The sequence below is a fragment of the Salvia miltiorrhiza genome, chromosome 4 (genome assembly GCF_028751815.1).
Source record: "Salvia miltiorrhiza cultivar Shanhuang (shh) chromosome 4, IMPLAD_Smil_shh, whole genome shotgun sequence".
NCBI lineage: Eukaryota > Viridiplantae > Streptophyta > Magnoliopsida > Lamiales > Lamiaceae > Salvia > Salvia miltiorrhiza.
In genome coordinates this window covers 12,260,068-12,281,714 of record NC_080390.1, presented here as the reverse complement: position 1 = coordinate 12,281,714, position 21,647 = coordinate 12,260,068, and the positions used below count along the sequence as shown (strand labels likewise).

At 40.8% G+C, this 21,647-nt stretch overlaps 1 protein-coding gene and 1 pseudogene across 4 annotated transcripts; one reads left to right on the top strand and one right to left on the bottom strand.

Moving 5' to 3' along the window:
- The window catches only part of LOC131023011 (uncharacterized), a 188,085-nt pseudogene that overhangs the window by 123,850 nt on the left and 42,588 nt on the right, over window positions 1–21,647 (top strand).
- On the bottom strand, window positions 7,832–10,133 carry LOC131022757 (protein LURP-one-related 10-like). 4 transcript variants are annotated; one of them, XM_057952279.1, is made up of 4 exons: window positions 9,998–10,133; window positions 9,689–9,826; window positions 8,531–8,779; window positions 7,832–8,208 (listed from the first exon to the last, which is right to left on the bottom strand). In XM_057952279.1, the coding sequence occupies exons 1-4, from the start codon at window positions 10,025–10,027 to the stop codon at window positions 7,909–7,911; spliced, it is 717 nt and encodes a 238-aa protein (XP_057808262.1). In that variant the 5' UTR covers window positions 10,028–10,133; the 3' UTR covers window positions 7,832–7,908. The 4 variants fall into 4 exon arrangements, with proteins under 4 accessions (XP_057808262.1, XP_057808263.1, XP_057808260.1 ...); XM_057952280.1 differs by having other exon boundaries at window positions 8,552–8,779; XM_057952277.1 differs by having other exon boundaries at window positions 9,689–10,128.

The following is a 21,647-nucleotide window of genomic DNA, read 5'->3' as shown; positions in this document are numbered from 1 at the left end:
ACCAAGCCAAAACCAGGAAAGAATGAATGTCCGAGCAGTCAATGAGATCCACCTTATCAAACCAAACAAGGAATTCCCTCCAAATCAAATTCACCTTTGGACAGCTCCAAAAAATATGCGAGATAGATTCAGCGCTGCTCAAGCAAAGAAGGCAGACATTAGGTGCTATCAGTCCTTGTCTGATGAGAATATCCATTGTGGGAAGCCTACTATGAATCACCCTCCAGCAAAGAATAGAACGTCGCATCGGAATGTATGGCTCCCAGATCCATTTTCCCCAGTTAACTTCAGGGAAACGATGGCAGCGACTAGAAAAAGCTGATTTAGCCGAAACCTCACCAGAAATTGAATTCTTCCAAAACCTGACATCCGCATCGCCATTCATAGGAAGACGTAAAATATCAGCAACAACCTCAGGAAATCGATTCACAAAAGCAGCAGAGAAGTGCCAGACACCGTCAAAGAAATAATCTTTGACCGAGAAATTCAGAAAATCATGCATGTAATGAGGGATATGCAATTTGTCGATCAGCGTATATCCAAGCCAGTCATCTTTCCAGAAATAAGTGCAATCACCACGGTCAGCACAGGAATAAGAGTCGTCCACCAGTTGGTTAACTTCATCCTTTATACCAAGCCAAACGGAAAAATTGGCAATGTTAGTTTTCGCATGCCCGAAGATCGTGAGGTACCGGGTACGCATAACTTGATGAGCCCAATCCACCCCCTTGATCATCTTCCAGGCAAGTTTCATGAGATAAGAATGGTTCATTATAGTGAAAGAACGAACTCCCAAACCTCCCTCTTCCCAAGGAGAACACGTTCTACCCCAACTAACTGGGCAGCTCGGACGTTGTTCAGTGCAGCCGGTCCACACGAAATTCCTACACTTCCTGTCCAAGGAATGCAGAAGAGACTTAGGCCACTTGTAAGTCATCATAGAATGCACAATTGAGCTTTGAATCACAGATTTAACGAGACAAAGACGGCCAGCAATGGACAGCTGAATTCCTTTCCAGCGAGCAAACTTCTGGACAATCCGATCAAAGATGGACATAAAATAAGCAGCTCGAGGACGACCAACAAATATAGGAACTCCCAAGTAAGTCATCGGCAAGTTACCAATCGAAAACCCAAGAGCGCGATGGATCTGACGACGCCTATCAGTGGGGACACGACGGGAGAAGAAGAGATTAGACTTTTCTTGATTGCAGCTCTGTCCCGAGAGTCCCCCATAGTAATCAAAAATCTCCTTAATCTTCCTTGCATTACGAATAGTCGCACGACAGAATAAGATGACATCATCTGCATAAAAGAGATGAGTCGGAAAGAGAGTCGACCGACTAAAACTCATAGGCTTCAAATGTCCCGAATCCACACAGCTGCTGATTAAGAAACTCAAAACGTCCTCAGCAATCCCAAATAAAATAGGGAATAAAGGATCTCCTTGTCGAACCCCTCTAGAGCAAGAAAAATAGCCCGTGAGATGGCCGTCGTACAGGATAGAAAGTCTCGCTGAACTGAAAATAACCGCCACCCATTTAATAAAGTTCTCGTGGTAACCATTAGCTCTAAGAACTTGAAAGATGAACTCCCATCGAATGGTATCAAAGGCTTTCCTGATGTCGACTTTACAAGCCATGTTGATGCCATTGTTCGTACGCTCCATACAATTAAATCCCTCAGAACTGAGCATGATACAATCATGGATGTTTCTGCCTTTTATAAATCCAAATTGATTAGGCGAGACATGTGAGGCCGCGACCAAGCTAAGGCGGGAGGCCAAAATCTTTGAGACGATTTTGAAGAAGAAATTCGAAAGAACAATAGGCCTAAGGTCCCCCACCACGGAAACGTTCTCCTTTTTTGGAATAAGGATCATAGTGCTTGCATTGCAACCACTAGGCAGATAAGAGTGACTGAAGAAGCGTTGAACAGCTTGAATAACATCAACTTTAATGATCTGCCAGCATTTTTGGAAGAACATGCCAGAAAATCCGTCAGGCCCCGGGGCGCTATTGGCATCCATGTCAAAAACCGCCGCAGCGATTTCCCCCTCATCCGGAATTGTAGTGAGAAGCCTATTTTGAGTCTCGGAAACGCTCGGTTGGATTAAGGCATCAATTTCAAATTGTTCAGCGGTCGAGCTGCCATCATCAGAGAAAAGGGAAGAGAAATGATGAACGATATGCTGTTCAATAACATTCTGGCTGTACTCGTCAACCCCGTTAATATTCAGTCTAGTGATCGAGGCATTGCGTTTTCTAAACTTAGCAAGTCGATGAAAGAACGTCGTATTTCTATCCCCATCCACGAGCCAAGAGGCTCTACTTTTTTGCTGAAGGAGTTTACTTTTCCTGGAAAGATAAACGTTAATTTCAGCTTGAATCTGGACTTCTTCCTCAAATAACGCATCATTGTACCCCAACTCCGAGATTCTATTCTGCACGTTTAACAGCTGCTTCTGCCAATTCTCCAAAGCTCGATCAACATTACCAAAAATGTCCTTATTCCAGACCCGAATATCAGCGCGAAGCCGTTTAAGTTTTTTCATAACACAAACGATGGGACACAAAGAGTCAATAGGAATCATCCACGAAGTCTGCACCATGCCCATGAAGGAAGGATGCAGGGTCCACATATTAAGAAACCGAAACTGGCGTCTCGTCGAGGGAGAGAAGTTTTTACATTGCAACACCAAAGGAGAATGATCCGAAGTAAGACGTGGGAGAATGGAAGTGACAATAGAGTCCCATAAGGAAGCAAAGCCTTGGGAAAATAAAGCTCTATCCAGCATCGATTCCACATGGCGTGGCAGGAGTCTGCGCCCCGACCAAGTAAAACGCAAACCCTCCGTGGGAGATTCAATAAGATGAGAATCATTAATAAAATTACAGAAATCCAAGCACGAACCGCGGTGAGGCATAACAGTGCTGATGCGTTCATGAGCCCCTTTGATGGCATTGAAGTCTCCAATGATAATAGTGTTAGGAATGAGAAGACGAAGGATATCATACCAGAGATCACGGCGAAGCACCTGATCATTTGAGCCGTGAACAATCCCGATTCTGAATTGTAAAGAATGCCAACTACAGTCAACCACCACAATCTGATCAGACGAGAAAATCACCGTGGAGATCACAGACGGATGAGTAAGAACCCAGATATTAGAGCAACGCGGAGTTCGGCAGTTCTGATGCACCGGAATGAGGTTTAAAGAATTCCAAAAAGAGTTTCTAACTCTGTGAAAAGCAGTTTTCGGCTCAATCAAGCCTACGAAAATGGGAGAGAAAGAACTGCAATGTTCTTTAAGCAAACGCTTGGATTCATCCGTCATCCCGCGGATGTTCCATGCAACAACATTCATGTAGAGTGTTGCGAAAGAGCGGAAGAAGCTTCGCTTCTTTCCACTTCGGCAGCCCAGCTTCCCTTAGCCACGTTATCCATAGCCACAATGCTCGCCCTCGAACTGTTCTCAATAACGAAATCTCGCGCTTTATACCCCGTATCTGTTGAGTGCCGCAGATGATTCTTAATGCTCTCACGAGCCGTTGTATTGATTTCCACAACTTTATTATCTTCGGCCTTGGCAGCTTTGGCCGCTAGAGTTTGCTTTGAAGGTCTGCCCCTTTTCTTTAGCGGTGATCCAATGTTCATAGGAGCTTTAGCAATAGCTAATATTTGTTCAAGACGCTGAGCTTTCATCGCATTCTCGATGGCCACAGCCTCGGCACCTGTCGCCTCTAGAATCCTGCTTTCATTTATCAATCCTGGAACCTCCGTACCTTCCTTATTGAATTTTCCATCGGATTCCACAATTATCTCGGCATCAACTTCTTCCTCGTCCTCTGAAGTTCCAATCTCTTGATCAGGTAAAATAACAGGTTGTTTAGAATCCTCCGTGTCAATCTGCTCTCCCCTGCCAGTCAGAACCTCAAATCTGTTACCCGAATTAAGTTTCGAAGTAGCAAGGGCATTCGGTGTGCTCCTTCCAGTTGTAGGGTTCCCCTTATTCTGACAATGTATCTCCATATCATTGACTTCCTCCAGCACTTCAAGACCATGAACAGTATTAGTCATTCTCGGTGTTCCAGGGCTCTCAGCCGATCGTGAAATATTCCTCTCATGCAGATTTATTTCATGATCCAAATCAACATGATTCACAGTTTGATCCCGCAGATCCTTCTCTGGAACAATTTGCCATTGTTTGCTCAAGTCCACGGTCTTCCCTTGTGTGTTTTGCGGCTGATTTCCAGCAGTCCGCGATCCCTCCCCATCGAAGGGTTTTCCTTTTCGACATTTCTCGAGAGTATGTCCTGTTGTTTTGCATCTGGAACAAAAAAATGGGAGATATTCATATGTAAATTCCACATGAAAAGCGACATCCTCTCCATCAACGAGAAGAGTATTAGGCAAAGGTTTAGACATATCTATTTCGATAAGAATTCTGGCGAATTGGCCGAAGTCTCTTTTCGCTGAAGTTCCATCAACCCTTAACGGGTGTCCCACAAAACGAGCAATGCCTGTGAGAACTTCAACGTTCCAGTATTCAATGGGCAAATAGTGTATCCTCACCCAAACGTTTGCCAACGAAGAGTGTTCTTTGAACGGGTCAAAGTTTTTTACCCATTCTCTAAGACGCAGGTGTCCCCCAGAAACTTCCCAGATAGCTTGAGCTTTCGCGCGGAGCTTATCCTCAGCATTGTTGCATATCAACGTGTAGTATCCCTTGCCCAAAGGAATAAGTTTCCAAGAAGCGTTGATGCCCCATAACTTTTGCAGCTCGTCTTTGATCATCATGGCAGTCTTGGGTTTTTCGCCCTTCTTTAGCAGCAGTCTTCCAGTTAGAGCATGAGAGAATTGAGCGATCTCTTTGCGGATCAATTCCTTTGGGATTTTAAGGGAGAACTGGTCTCCCTCCTTTGTGGGTCGCAACGCGTGATAATGATGAGCAGGCAAATCCGGGCATCTCGGCGCGCGGTTAGTAGTTATATCAGCGTATGAACTTCCAGTCGGCGCTTTGTCATTAACAGATCCATCGATCACTTCCTTTCCCCGAGAAGGGTTTCGTAGCAGATGTCCATCGTCTTTGTTGGAATTCGCATGGCTAGGGTTAGTCGAAGTTTTCAAAGAACCTTCATGATTAGGCTTCAAGCCGGGAGTGAAATTACTAGTGAGAGTGGGGAGATTCAAACCACCAGCCGAGTGACCAATGGGAGCGCCGTGAGTAGTCATCGGACGGCAGCAACAGGCGACCAGCGGCGTAGAAGATTATCGGAGAAAGTCTAGGGTTAGGGCCTGTCTAATGGAATAGATATGAACACATAAAAAATTATTAAGTAGAGATATTTTACTAGCTAACTAAAATGTCTACCTCTTCCTTTTGTATATAACTATCTATAGTCATTATCTATAGGATGTGTAGGTGTGTGTTATGGGTAGTTTGAGCTAAAGCAAAACTCGAGCCTAGTTATAGTATTTCAATATATATGTATATATGGGTTAATTGTCATGAAAATCACATTTTATCGTGAGAACTGGGAAGAATACATCAACATGTGAAGTTACTATACATTCGTCGTGAAATTATACTCATATAAAATAGAAAAATAAAATTTTTGCTCCCTCAAGGGTTTGAACTCAAGTGTTGTATTCATCCAACAAGATAATGCATTCACCGTAGATCTTCATGATTGAAGGATTGAGAATGGTTCTTCTTACTCATTTTTAATAAATATATATTCTCATTTGAACCTCTCCCTATATATATAGTGGTTGTTATACAAATCATATTTATTTCACTATAAAACATGGTGATTTTGCTTTTAAAAATGATGAAAAAAAAGAATGTTTGTCCTACATAGATTTCGAACCCAATTTCACGAATTGAACAACGTGATGAATCAACTATAGATTTTCAAGTTTAAAAGGCTGAAAAAGATTTATAATTTATATCTTAAAATGAATTTTTATTTGCTGAGACGCCAAAGTCTCTCATTAGTGAGATGTTTTTGGTCAGATTCGAATAAAACATTATGAATTTATTGTAAAAAATAATAATTTAAAAAATAGAATTTTTGTCATATATAAAATTTGAATTCTAGACTATAAATTTACTTAGCAATGGGAATGAATCTATCCATCGATAGGGTAACACACCGTAGTGAGGGTATTTGGTTGAATATTTTAACTTTCAAGGATTCCACTTCCCCATTTTATCTTTCTAGACTTCCTCTTATTCGAGGGTTTCCGGCGGATAATTTGTAACACGAATATTCATGGAAAATATTGTAATTACAAGATTTCTTATTAATTTGCTAATTACAAGACCTAATCTTTATTGTGGGGAGTACTTCTCAATTGATCAAAACAATTAGGGTAAATATCAATTTTTTGGCCCATCGTATGGGCGTTTTCAAACATACTTATAAAACAATACTCATCGTTTCATTTTTTTTCTTATTTGTGGCACGTAAAAATAATCTGGCGACCGATATTTGACGTGTTCCGGCCAAGTGCCAAGTAGATATTACACATCAGAATTAAAAAAATACAAAATTAAATAGAAAATACACATAATTAAGAAAAACAAAGGCGTGTCTGACATCTAATCCCCTCCCCTGCCGCCATCTCCTTTGCTTCCCCCTCCCCACCGCCAACTCCTTCGCCGCCCTCTGCCCAAATGGTGTGTAATGTCCTGGAAAATCAAGCGCCGATCAGAATATGGCACAAGGGCGGTGGCAATTCCATCATGAATCGATGGAATAAGACAACGAGATGAGGGATTCCACCATGAATCAATTCATAAAGGGGCGAAAAGGTGAGGAAGGGCGGTGGCAACTCCACCATGAATAAATTCATAAATTGAGATATTTGCTGGTTTTGTGTGAGAGAGAGAACGAGATGAGGGATTTAGGGGATAAAAAGTGGGGGAAAGGTGAGGAAGAGGCAGGAGGAAGTCGGCGGTGGCGTGCTGCCCGATCGAAAATTTGAGAAGGAGAAAGCGATGGTTTCAGTTGCTGTTACTGTAAAGAGATGAGAGGAGAGAGGGGCAGCGGCTGATCGACGTTGCTACGCGGCAGGGCGACATCGTGTTTGTGGGTGCGTGAATCTACCCAGAGTGTGTGTGCATTTTCCATTAGAGAGGGCAGAGAGATTGAGATTGAGAGTGAGAGAGATGAAGAGAATGAGAGAGATTGATTGTGCGTGAATTTCTGTAGCAGGCTTGATGCATGGATGAAGATTGCCTCTGTTGGCACACCAGAGAGTTTATACATGACCAAGTAAATCAGGGCCCAACTAGAGACTTCAGAGAGATATTAAGTGTGGAGAAAGGTTGTTTACCATGCCTTTTGAAGCTTTTCCAGCCACTATTGAATGGCGGAGAGGAGTGCCGCTGCTGTGTTGATTGGAGATAGGGTTGAAGATAAAGAAAGAATTTCGTGCGATGAGAACAATTTTGAAAGATATTGAAGATGAACCGTTTAGTCTTCAGAAGTCAGCCGCGCCTTTGTTTTCTTTAATTACGTGTATTTTCTGTTTAATTTTCTATTTTTTTAATTTTGACGTGTAATATCTACGTGACACTTGGCCGGAACACGTCATATACCGGTCGCCAGATTATTTTTACGGGCCACAAATAAGAAAAAAATGAAATGATGGGTACGCATTATTTTATAAATATGCTTAGGGTGGGATATATTTGGGAAAACGCCTAAACGATGGGTGAAAAACTGATATTTACCCAAACAATTATCAATTTTATCTTAATTTTTTTTTACATTGAATTAATTATATTTCATATTTATTTTACGATTCCAAAAAATTGATATGACTCAGAAATTTTTTAAATTAATACAAGCATGGGAAGAGCTTAAACACCAAACAAGAAGATCTGAGATGCCTCCATCAAGAATAATAGTTAAGGTTGTCTCTTTGGGGAGTGGGGTGAAAGCAGAAGAAGGTTGTATCTCGATTTTGCCTATGCTTCAAAAAGAAAAAGAAAAAGAAACAAACAATCAAAAACAAAGAAGAAAAAACACCACCACCATTACACTTATGCTTGGGGCTTCTTCTGGAATTTGAGACGATCTCATCAAGAATGACGATTAGAGCGACGATGAAGGCGCAATCAACGTTTGGGTACACCATCACTTCAAACCTGTCCTCGCCGCTAAATAATCTATCTAGCCATGAATTCTTTCGCATCTGAAAAATTTAATCGAAACATCAATCAATCAATTAAAAATACTAAATATTGCAGGTTTTTCAGAGCATATGGGATCATATGTCCCACAATTTATTGTGTTCATCGTGTCTCACTTTTAATTTGTTATAGTTTTATTTTTTTAAATCAATTTTAATTTATTACGTTTTAGTATAATTTTTTAAATGTTAATTTCTATTGATAAATTAAATATTAACTAGAGTTCATAACGTTTTTTATTTTTATAATACACAATAAGTATAAAATAGAGAGTGAGGGACTGGAACACGGTGGAATTAGATAAGTTGTGGAACTGAGGATCACATTGGTTTTAGAGATACAAACTTGGGCTAATTTGGTGGAAGAATCTCCAACATTAACTTGGCAAGATCTTTCAAACCAACTCGTTTGCACCGTGTAATCACAAACATCCTCATACTTGTTTTCAGCCAAAAACACTGCTAATTTAGTCTTCATTTGGAAAATGGAAGCCCTCTCCACAATAAAGATTAGGTCTCTTTTATCTTGGCCTTCACCTCTAAACACCTTCCATGTATCAAAAACACTGAATATCTGCAGGTCCCAAAATTTAATTAATCAAGTATATATAACTCCCAAAAGAAAAAGTATATAAAACTCATTTGATTGAATTCGTACAATTATACTTCCTCGGGTCTCATATTTAGTTAACTAGCATTTGCACCCGTGCAATTCACAGAAAACGTTTTTATATTTCCCTCTATATATAAAATGATACAAATTCAATATCATATTTACAAATATAATAAAAAATATATAATTTTAACTGAATATATTTAAGATTAATATAGAAAAAATAAAAATAAAGAAGAGTTCACAATGATAAAAAATGATACTCCCTCCGTCCCAGCTTTTAGTATCCAACTTTCATTTTTTGGCCGTCCCACATTTTAGTATCCATTTCTATTTTTGATAAAAGTAGGTGGGGCTCTTACTCCACTTTAATTATTATAACTCTCAAATAAAATGTGGAACCCTTATTCCACTCACAACTCATCAATCACTTTATTAAAACTCGTGACGTTCTCAACTGGATACCAAAAGCCGGGACGAAGGGAGTATTAATTATTCAAAAGCCAAAAAAAAAAAGTTCAAAGAAAAAAATGAAAATAATAAAGGATTGAAAAATAGATTTATTCAAAAAAGATGAGAGTGAGAGAAAGTTTTAATTTTAAAATAAATATAACTTTTACATTTTAAATCAAATATTTACATAATATATATATATATATATATATATATATATAACATTTCATAATTTTAGAAAAAAAATGAATAAAAAATAAGAAGATAAAATCAATGAAATAAAAAAATATAATTTACAAATAAACCTTCAATTTTATTATAATTGTAAATTTCTACTCAATTTTGAAATTGATTTGAAAATTAATTTCAAATTGAAAATTAAATTTTCAGTTACAATAGATTCGTGCAGTATCGTACTTTTTTCCGGAGTGTGACAATAGGAGCACCGACAGCATCAGACATAACCCTCGTGCCATTGAAGCTGAAGATCGATCCTTCGATTTTGAACATGATATTGCCATCGGAATTTTTCACGACCAAGTTTCCATGCCCAATCTGCCAAATGCTTTTGGTAATAGTTAGGTCAACGGGAAGAGGAATGCTGAAATTAGGATTGATAACTGCAATTTCATCTTTTGTTTTCATTTTTCAACTGTATTGTAATTTTGCATTTAGTTTTGTGGAATTTATCTATTTATAGGAAAACTAGATAATAGAGACTCGCACCAAAGTTGTGGCTGAGAAGGAAAATTCCATGTTTTCAAAAATGAAGGAAAATTCTTAGAAACTTGGACAAAAACCATAAATTCCTACTCGAGAAATTAAGAAGGTTTTCGCAGAGGTTTCATGCTGGGTTTCCATGAAATGTAAAAGTCTATATATAAATATATATGAGTCGGTTATTGTGACTAGATATAAGAAAAATAAGAAATTGGGCACAGATAGATCGAAATTTGGAGGCATTATTTTACTAGTTAGGTAAAATATCGCACTCACAAAAAATAATCTTGGAAGTTGGAAAGGAACGTTTGAAAATAGTAAAAAATAATTATTTTTTTATGGACGTGAAAAGTATATATAGCTATCCATAAGAGAGAGATTATATAGAAATATCAAACCTTAAATGTCTCATTATTTTTGGACACATAGATTAAAAAATGTATAATTAGTAGATAAAATGGATTGGTGAAAATTATTTAAATATTATTTATAGAGACAGAATATGTTGTCAAAAGAGGAATGAAATTATTTAGATATGGGACATCCCATTATAGAAAATTGGACATTTGAAATGGGATGAAGACAGTATTATTAAATCTTTATAATTATATAATATTAGATACTACAAATGTCACAGCCCAAAACTATTTATTTTCCTTATAATCTTTATTTAAAATTATTAAATTTTTTAATTTATAAAATGGTTGAAAAATATTTTATTTATTGAACACACGTTTGATTTGGGGTTCAATCCCTGGCGGTAGCATATTTTTTTAACAAATTAAATAGAGTCGTATGTTCATTAGTTATATTGGTATGCTTAATGAATTTAATTATATGTTCATTAATCTCATTTCTAACTTCTCAATAGAACCTAACCTTATCGATATTTATATAAACATAATTATTTATGAAATTCTTGGAATATATGCGCATACATATATATGCTTAGTTGTTAACTTTATTTAAAGAGTATACATACCTATATTAAAATAGCATGTTACGTATGGAAAAAGAAACAAATAATAATAAATAAATAAATTATTAATTAAAATTTTATTAAAAGAAAGAAAACAAGAAAACCCTTGAGAGCACAGCGAGCAAACTAAGGGCCGAGCCTCGTTAAAACCTTTCTAAGGCAAACCCGCAAGGGAAAATCCTTAGAAGGGAAAAAGAGTACTCGTAAGATAAATAAAAAAGTGCCAGGAAGCGGAGGTGAGACGACTTCAAAGGTTCCGGCCTAACCATCACCCCTAAGCCGCTCGGCTTCCCAACACAGACAAACAGAACAAACACAGCGCAAAAAAATAAAAAAACAACTAACGAAACAGCCTTGCACCAAAGACACCCACACTCACAAGCCAAACGCCTCCAGGAAAAAGGAGATAAAACTCCTGGATTCGGCAAATCGACGACGAAAACCACAGAATCCCAAAAGAAAACCGACCCCGAGAAATGGGGTTGGAAACCAACGGAGTCCGACCAGCAGCGCCTCCAAGCCGAGCTCACCCAGACCCGGAAAGACCCTACAGACACTCCAATCCTCACCACTAGCCCCCGCCAGCCAAGAACCAACCGCCTCCTCATCATCTGCGCAACCAGCATAGCGGAGGCAAACAGAACACCAAACTCTCCCAGCCTAAAACAAGCGCCAACCAACTGTTCGGCAAAAAGCCGCACTAAACAACCACCAGAAAGACACCACCCCTTATCAGCGCAGATCAGCGCCTCCGGGGGAAAGGAGATAAAACTCCGGGACTCAGCAAAACGACGACGGAAACCACTGAGTCCCCAGAAGAAACTGACCCCGAGGAACGGGTCCCAAAGCCAACGGAGTCCGACCAGCAGCGCTCCCGAGCCGAGCTCACCCAGACCCGAAGCTCTACTGACCTGCTAGAACACCGCCAGCCAGCAGGTAACCTCCGCCTCATCATCCACCCAACAGCCAAACGCAGGGACGGTCAGAACACCAGAAGCACGCCGCCTCAACCGAGTGCAAGCCAAGTGTTCGAAAAAAACCCACACCCAAGCCAACCAATCCAACCGCACACCAACCAGTCCACAAAGAAACCGAACAAAACAACCCTCCATCTGCCAGACTTAGCGTTTCAGGCGCAGATGGCTATGCGAAGCCATATCGAGACGAACCGCAGCCTTAATCTCCTCAATCTCATGCGGCCACCACCCTTCTAAACGTTGTTGGTTGGCCATAATATCCGCCGCAGTGTTGCCCTCTCTAAAGATATGAGTAACTTGCAGCGAGAAACCTTCTAACAACTTTAAAGTCTTGTTCCAAGCTGCCTTAAATCTCCAAGGCACCGCCAAGGATCGAGAGTTTAAAAGCGAGACCACGTAAGTGGAATCTGCTTCAATCCAAAGCTTGTTCCACCCGCGACTGTTAGCAATTTGAATAGCCGAGATAATAGCCAAAAGCTCGGCTTCAAAAGCATAGCCCAAACCACCTTTGAAATGAAAACAACCACGCACCACATTCCAATTATCGCGAAACACCCCGCCAGCAGCAATAGTGCCCGGTGCTCCCATTGCCGAGCCATCCGTATTCACTTTGATCCATGGTGCCACAGGCGGCCACCAATGGACCTCGACAAACTCCGGAGGAGGAGCATTCCTGGAAGTAACACCCACGGCACGGAGAATAAGGTATTCCGACCAGGAATTCCACATATAGCCTAATTTGGGAAAGTTAGCATCAATCTCTTTGAAGGCGACTTTCACGGTGTGAATGACACGACGGCTCTCGAACTTTTTATTATCAAAAATGCAATTGTTCCGCTGCGTCCATATAGCCCAGATGACCGTGATGATACCAGCTTTCCATAAATTACCGGTGAGGGAGCTAAGTTTATACTGCCAAGCTTCCACCAGAAAACTATGAATATCAGGCGCATGCAAACCTTGAGTGAAATTGAACCAGCCAAGAAAAGTAATCCAAATCTCCTTCACCTGCTCACAATTCCAGAAAAGATGATCCTGAGTCTCGCTCTCATTAAGACAAAGCAAGCAGATGTTAGGCGTGATCATGCCATGACGGATGAGGCGATCGTAAGTCGGCATACGATTATGAAGAAGACGCCTACAGATCAAGGATCTGCGAATCGGAATAAAAGGCTCCCAAAGCCAAGTTCCCCAAGACACCTTCGGAAAGTGATGACAATGTTTATTAAAGGCGAGCGCAGCAGTCACATTCCCGTGTAACGAAGGTTTCCAGAAACGCACGTCTCCCTCGTTGCCAATAGGAGTGAGTACAATGTCACACACAATTTCTGGAAAAGCATTAACAAAAGCCTATGTAAAATGCCAGACACCATCATAGAAATAATCAGCCACCGATTGAGTGAGGAACTGAGTCATGAATTGAGGAATATCGCATTTAGTCATAAGATTGTACCCCAACCAGTCGTCATACCAGAACGAGGTGGAAACCCCATCCCCAACATGCGCATACGAGTCAGCCACCAGACCATCAATATCCTCACGTAAGCTTATCCAGATAGTAGAAGCGGCCACCAAAGGTTTACGACGCCCAAAACAATCCAGATATCTATCACGAATAAGATCATAACCAAAGTCACGGCCACAAACCACCTTCCACGCCATTTTCATGAGGTAGCTTTTATTCATGAGCTCGAACGATCTGACACCGAGGCCACCTTCCTCCTTAATCGAGCAAACCCTACTCCAGCTAACAGAACAAGACGGCACCTGCTTAATGTTGCCCGTCCAAAGAAAGTTCCGGCAACACGCATCAAGCTCTTTGATGAGCGCAGACGGCCATCTATACACCATCATTGCGTGCGTCAGGGAGCTTTGGATGACAGACCGAATCAGGCAAAGCCTCACAGCCATAGACAAGTGTAAGCCCTTCCATCTCGCAAACTTGTTGATCACACGATCTTGGATCGGGCGGAGATAAGAGGCTCTCACTTTGCCCTTAAAGATGGGAACTCCAAGATAATTGATCGGAAAATTCCCCTGAGAAAATCTCAAAACATTCCTTATCGCCCTGCAAGTCTGAATAGGAACTTTATTAGTAAAGAAAATTTGCGACTTATCCTGACTCACAATCTGATCGGAGATTTGGCCATAATAATCCAAAATCTTCTGAATAGTACGAGCGTTATTGACCGTGGCATGACAAAAAACCAAAACATCATCAGCATATAAGAGGTGAGTGGGAAAATTAGTTCCCCGTTTCATTTGCATCGGAGTCAGCGTACCCGCACTCACACAATTCGTGAAAAGCCTACCAAGAACATCCTCGGCTATGCCAAAGAGAATAGGAGAAAGAGGATCTCCCTGACGAACGCCCCTGGAGCACGCAAAATACCCTTTGAGCTGACCATTATAAAGAATGGAAATCCTCGCCGAGTGAAGAATAATCTCAATCCAACGAATGAACTTGGGATCGTAACCAGCAACTCGCAGAACATTGAGCAGGAAATCCCAGTTTAGAGTATCAAAAGCTTTTTTAATGTCAATCTTGCAAGCCATGTTTTGACCACGACTAGTGCGATGCATGCAGTTCACACCTTCCGAGCCCATCAGAATACAATCATGAATGGAGCGGCCACTAATAAAGCCAAACTGATGACGGGAAACATAAACAGCAGCCACCGTGCTTAATCTAGAAGCCAACACTTTGGCAATAATCTTGTAAAGAAAATTAGACAACACGATCGGTCTAAGGTCCGAGACAGAATTGACGACCTCTTTTTTAGGAATTAACACCAAAGTATTAGAATTGCAACCTTGAGGGAGATAAGAATTCCTGAAAAAGGCTTGAACAGCACACCAGATATTCACTTTGATAATCGACCAACAATGCTGGAAAAACTTACCCGAGAAGCCATCCGGCCCCGGAGAACTGTTCGGCTCCATCTGGAAAACCGCAGCAGAAATTTCCTCTTCATCCGGCACACGAGTGAGTAAAGTATTGTGCTGATCCACGACCGTATCTTCAATGACAGCCTCGACTGCCGTGATATCAGTGTTCGTATGGCTGTTGGCCGAGAACAAAGAAGAGAAGAAATCCACAATGTGATCCCCAATATCCTTCTGATCATAATTCAACTCTCCATTGATCTCCAAATGAGAGACGATGTGAGGCTTCCGACGAAATCTTAACATCGCATGAAAGAACTTCGAATTCCTGTCACCGTCTTGAAGCCAAGAAACACGGCTCTTTTGTTGTAAAAACAAACTTTGCCTCGAAAGCACGACGTTAATCTTAGCTTGAGCTTCCACTTCTTTATCAAAGAGATCCTCCGTATAACCATCCCTAGCAATCTGATCCTGAATCTCCAAAAGATCTTGTTGAGTATTCATGATGCAAGAATCGACATTTCCAAAAACAGTCTTATTCCACAATCTCAGAACCTGCCGAAGACGTTTAAGTTTAAACATCACTTTGTAGATAGGACAATGAATGTCCGTAGCCATCTGCCAAGAACCTTCAACCGTATGGAGGAACTCCGGATGTAACGTCCACATAGTAAGAAACTTGAAAAAGTGATGACGAGGAGGCGTGTCCAACATGCAATGAAGCACAAGCGGAGAATGATCCGAAGTAATACGTGGGAGAGCTTGAGCATAGACCGAACTCCAGAGACCAGCAAAAGAATCAGTATAAAGAGCTCTATCCAAACGAGACTCCACATGAGTAGGCATGAATCTGCGTCCGGACCACGTGTAATGTAGTCCAACCGTAGGAGCTTCAATGAAGCCCGTGGCCTCAATAAAATCGCAGAACTCCGCACAAGCAGTAGAGTTAGGCATACAGTCACTACTTCTTTCATGGGCGCCTTTAACCGCGTTGAAATCACCAATGAAGACCACATTGCCATCAATATGACTGAGGAGATCAAGCCAAAGGCTTCGACGACCAGCATGCGTATTGGCCCCATGCACCACCGCAATTTTGAAATTCCATGCAGACCAGCTGCAATTCATGACAACCACCTGTTCCGAAGAGAAAATCACGTCATAACTCACAGAGGGATGACAAAAAACCCAAATGTTCGAGCTCATATTGCCTCTAGAATTTTGAAAACAAGGCATAAGTGTTGGATTTGTATACTGAAAGCAAGAACTTTATGCTTGTATACAATGATTCCTGTTATTCACTATTCTTATCTCCTATCTGATTGTGTTCATGATTGCATATGTATGTTCTTTATCTCTGTATAAGTAGATTATATGGTGTGTTGTAGATCACAGAAGACCATATAATTGGAATAACCTTAAGAGATATAATATGATCACAGCCGAAATAACTCTAGGACAAGTTATTGGTTTAGGCTGCAGTATAGATGGAAGTAGTTTGTCTTGGCTACTTGTCTATACTGGTACGTCATTACGTATTGATAGGACCACAGTTTGAGATGTATTCTTCTATCTGACTTAAGTGAAGAATCAAGATCTCGGTGACTCATAAATCTTAATACTAATAAGTATTCAGATATATATGTTAACTCGTATATCACTTTGACTTACTATGGGTGAAAGTTATATACTAACTCGAGTACTCTGTATCTTGGGTGATAGCGGTTAATATATGATATTTGATTATCTGTATTAGTACCCGTATCCGGTATAGGATAATGACATCCCCTTAAGGAGCTCAATAAGGTTTATTGCGCTAAACCCTGCAGGTTGATTAAGTTCAGGCGTAATAATAAAGATTGAGTGGTACTGCTTAAGGAATTATTAAGAGATTAATTAATTTAAGCTGTCAGAGCTCTAATTAATTAATGGATGTCGGATATTTTAAATACGGAGATTTAATAAGTCTAAATACAAGCCCCGACTCATCACCGGCAATAAAGGGGTAAGTCAGTATCGGTTCTCTAGTGGAATGAACTGATATTTATAAATTAATTATGGTCTGGGCTGACCATAGATAAATTAATTTATTTGAGGCCCATCTTTATTCCTTGTATCTGGTCCCTGGGCTGGCCCAATGTCTCCTAGCCCAAGTAGGGCAGAAGTCGCCTATCACAAAGATTGCAGCGCCCCATACGTATTTAATTATCTATTAAATACAGCTGTCAGCTCTCAGGAAAATACACTGATCAAAATTAGGGTTTTGAGAGCAGAGAGGGGGCGCAGAAAAACGTGATTGGCTTTTCTGTCTTGGGAGTTCTCATAGCTCGTTGTCCATCCAACGTTGGGAATTGAGCGGGATACAGTCGAGAAGATCAGAGCTGGAGTCTGAATCATTCGACGCGATCATCAACCATCTGTGCATCCGATTTTCAAGTAAGTTTTCCTAACACCTGTGTGCAGCTGTTAAATTCATAGGAGCATGTTAGGAATTAATCGTTGTATGATGAATTAATAATAATCCAAGAAACGATCATCGGGCAATCGGGTATTAATTCAATTTAATATTCCTACAATAAGATTAAGAGAACGCCAAAATCTAGAATACGTCTTCTTGAAATCCATCTTCGGTTCAATAAGTCCAACAATGACAGGAGAGAAGGAACGACAATGCTCCTTTAAAACTCGTTTGGTTTCGTCCGTAAGACCCCGGACGTTCCATACGAGAACATTCATAAAAAAGAATGAGAATTCGTGGCCGGGTTTTCACCCGATTCCACTTCTGCTGCCCAGCTCTTAGCTGCAACGTTGTTTAAAGCTCTATCACTCGCCGATCCCCCAGACGTGATAATGAAATCTCTAGGCTTGTCACCTGCTTCCCAAGCTTTGTAAAGTTTGTTTTTGATAAAGTCTTCGGCTTGATGATTGGGTTGTTGATCCACCGCCTTCCGCAGGCGACTCTTTATACCTTCCCCATGAATTAACGACTTCTTGGCAGCGACATCTTTCGGCGGTCTCCCCCTTTTTTTAACCTGAGTCTCAGCCTCATTATTCCTGAAGGTATCCACGATTCGCTGAGCTTTAATTGCACTGTCCATCATCTTTTCCTGCTTGTCACAATTTAAATCTCGAGTTATTGATCCTTCCAAGATGACGGTCTGTTGTGTTGTTGCGTCTACCATCTTCGTACCACCATCTGCTATCCCATCCAACTCCTCTCCCGAGTCACTTTCCTCCACTTCATTGGTGTCGTGCTGGGCATAAAAAACTTGCTCTTGAATGTTCTGATGGTTCTCTTCAATAACCGGAGCAGTGATCGCTTGTAAAATATCCGGCCCCGAAAGAGATCCTCCTCCCTCCACAGCATCAGTTCCAACATCCCTATCAGATGAAACCAAAGCCTGACCAGGACATATCGTCCCCCGCGTTGGCTGAATATGATTTTCTTCAACAGAAACTTGGTCCAAAACTCTAAACTGATTATCAGTAATAACTGGCGACGTATGAGCCTGGGCAATCCTATTCTGGTTGCGAGGTCTCCAGTTTGGCGCTCTATCTTCCTTATTAGGTCCCTTAGAAATAATTTCCTTATCTTTATCCATAGATATATCTATAGCTTTCCCCTTCCTGCTGTCTTCTTTGGTCTTGTTCTTAATTCTGTTGCATTTGTCAATTGAATGTCCCGTAATCTTACATTTTGAACAGAAGGCCGGGAGTTGTTCGAATTCGAATTCAACGTGAAAGGAACGCTCCTCCCCGTCAACCAACAATGCCTCCGGAAGAGGACGAGAGAGGTCGATCTCCAACAGAATGCGAGCATAATGCCCAGCCGCTCCACGAGCAGAGGCGCCATCAACTTTGATGGGCGATCCCAGCGCTCTTCCAATACCCGTAATGACATCCAGAGTCCAAAACTCTAAGGGTAAGTAGTAAATGCGCATCCACACTTCACAAAGGGACGAAATTTCCTTGTAAGGGTCGAAGTATCGCACCCATTGACGTAATCGCATAGTGCCAAAAGGTAACTCCCAAGAAGTGTTTTTCTGAACCAGCACCTTGTCTTCTGCCGTATTGAATTTAATCGTGTAGAAGCTCTTTCCCATGGGGATGATTTTCCAATCATTAGCAGTCTTCCAAACCGTCTGAAGATCACGTTTAAGGTCCTTGAGAAGGCGGGGCTTCTCTCCTTTCCGAACAAGAAGGCGACCGATTAAAGCATGTTCAAATTGATTTATCTTGGGCAGCAGATGCTCTTTAGGAACCCTAAGGGTGGGAATTTCACCAGAGACATCCGGTTGAAGCGAAGTGAAACGATGGACAAGCACATCCGGCGTACGTTCAATTTGTCGTGTTCTCAGAAGCGAAGCGTAAGAAGAGGCGTTCGGCCGGTGAGACTCCGTCGCCGAGGCCTTCTTAGTAGTGTCTTCCTCACGAGAATCCGAAACCCTAGTCAAGGAAGGTGTGAGTTTAGCGTCATGGGTAAACCGACGATTTCTTTCAGGAGATGAAGTCTGTTCCTCAACCACACCCTTTGAAGATTCACCATCGATTATATCTTTCTCAGAATGAATTCCATGAAGACTTTCAGGCGAGAAATTGTTCGAGACTTGCGGCAGGTTAAGCCCCGCCTTGTCAAACAGAAGGGGCTGCTGGCTGACTGGCATCGTATTCGTCAGCGGTTGTTGGTTGATCGGCGGCGTTCCGGCGATCTGCATGGAGGCGGCGCAGCTAGGGTTTAGTTGCGAGAGATTTCATCAGTTCGCCTAATGATCTTATATTTCTATATCCTATCAAGCCTTGTCATCATGTGTTCAATAATAAATAAATAAATAATATAATGTAAACACATGTATATTTATATGATACGTGTATAAATCGGAAGTTATATCATCAAGCCTATAAAGACTAAATTGCATGATTCAACAAACTTAAACTAATAAAATAATAGTAACTTAACTAGATTGATGGCGAAATAGTTAAATTAACACATCAATACTACAAAAATTTTATAAATGGTTGACAATCGCACTCTGAGGTAAAATTTCTAATCTTGTTTTCTATTATTTCCATTCACACACACACGAAGCAAATAATAATAATAATAATAATAATAATAATAATAATAATAATAATAATAATAATAATAATAATAATAATAATAATAATAATAATAATAACTTTTTAAGTCTTCTTTTCTTATATATTATTTGATTTTATGTAATTAAGTGCGACACGACTAAGACGTTGACTTTGATTATAATTACTCAAGTTTCAGGTGTGGAATTTATTTAAATACATGTTGTGGTTATTTATTGTTCATTTTAATATATATTAAGTGTTTACCATATGTGTTATGAATTACATTTATAGCTAGGGGCCCGTAAATAGGGTCTAGGACTTCATAGTCCTTGAATTGCCACAATGCGATTTGAGGTTATAATTCATGTATTCCTATGGGTTCGTAAATAGGGTCCAGGACGGAAAGGTCCTTGGATTGCCACAATGCGATTACATGTTAAAGGGTTGCAACCATTATATTGAGGATTTCGCCAGGGGCCCGTAAATAGGGTCCAAGACTTTAAAGTCCTTGGATTGCCACCGTGCGAATTGAGGATATGTATGAAATGACTGTTGTTCGATATTATTTTTACTACGCCGCAAGTATACGGTGTAGTTGCAATATAGGGAAGTAAGGTCGTATTCCACAAGGATTAGTAGTCAAATTCTAGTGATTACCTTAAGTTATTATGCTAGAGCCATTTAGACTAAACAATGAGGTGAGTGGTTTGATTACTAGTTGATTACCTAACAAGTTGAAAGACTAAGTAAATTAAATAAGCAAAAAGGATTAACATGATGATTAAGGTGATTTAGGGACTAGGCATCAATGGTCAAGCAAAGGACTTCAATTATAGCTCAATATTAATCTTGACGATCCTAATTATCTAGAGTGATCTCCCAACTAGTTCTAGCCCCCTCCCGGACGACTAAAACGATAGATTACGGGTCATAGTTGCCGTCCCCGGTCAACTTCTAACCTATAACTCCCAATAGCACACAAAGATCGACATACTCTCACCCAACTCTTAACCTCCCGATTTATCGAGTTGATATGTTTCAATCACCTAATATATTTCAATTATCCTCTCCCAATTCAAATTACAAATTAGAAATGCATAAAAAGTGGCCAACAATCCATACAAGATATAAAGCAAGTGTTTGAAAAGATAATATGCAAAGAAACTATATAACAAGACTTATATTAAGCACAAATAATCAATCCATTACAATAATCATCTAGCCTAATCCCCAAATCAAAGGGACAGTTAGCCTAACATGTTCAACAACAACCTACCTAATATAAAGAGAAACATAAATGAAAGAGAGAGAAAGAGTGGACAAATCCTATTGATGAGCTTGCTTCAATCTTCTCTCTTCCTCTTCAATGCCTTCTTCAAATGGTAGGTGTGAGTATTAATGGAGGTTAGGGTTTAGTATGGAGGTAGGAGAGTGTATTGGATGTTGGGGGAGATGATAGATATGAAGAATGGGGGGGGGTGGGAATGGGGTATTAGGGCTCAAAATCGCGACTGGGGCCCACTTGGGAGGAGCCATGCCTTTTTCCCGTGGTCACGGCCCGTGACCGCGGCCTTTAATGATGGGCAAGAAGCATGGGACCCGCGGTCCCACCCCGCGGCCGTGGGTGGTGACCGCGGGGGTCCTTTGGAGCCGAGGAAAGAGGCCCGCGGTCCTAACCCGCGGCCGCGGGTGGTGACTGCGGGCGATGGTGCTCCCACGACCGCCGGGCCGCGGC

What these genes read in the sequence shown, in the direction of transcription:
- LOC131022757 (XM_057952277.1), bottom strand. Translation starts at nt 9,916, where the DNA reads ATGAAAACAAAAGATGAAATTGCAGTTATCAATCCTAATTTCAGCATT. An exon ending in TTGTCACACTCCGGAAAAAA is followed by an intron (nt 8,780 to 9,688) that starts GTACGATACTGC and finishes TGGGACCTGCAG; the next exon opens with ATATTCAGTGTTTTTGATAC. An exon ending in TTTGTATCTCTAAAACCAAT is followed by an intron (nt 8,209 to 8,530) that starts GTGATCCTCAGT and finishes TAAATTTTTCAG; the next exon opens with ATGCGAAAGAATTCATGGCT.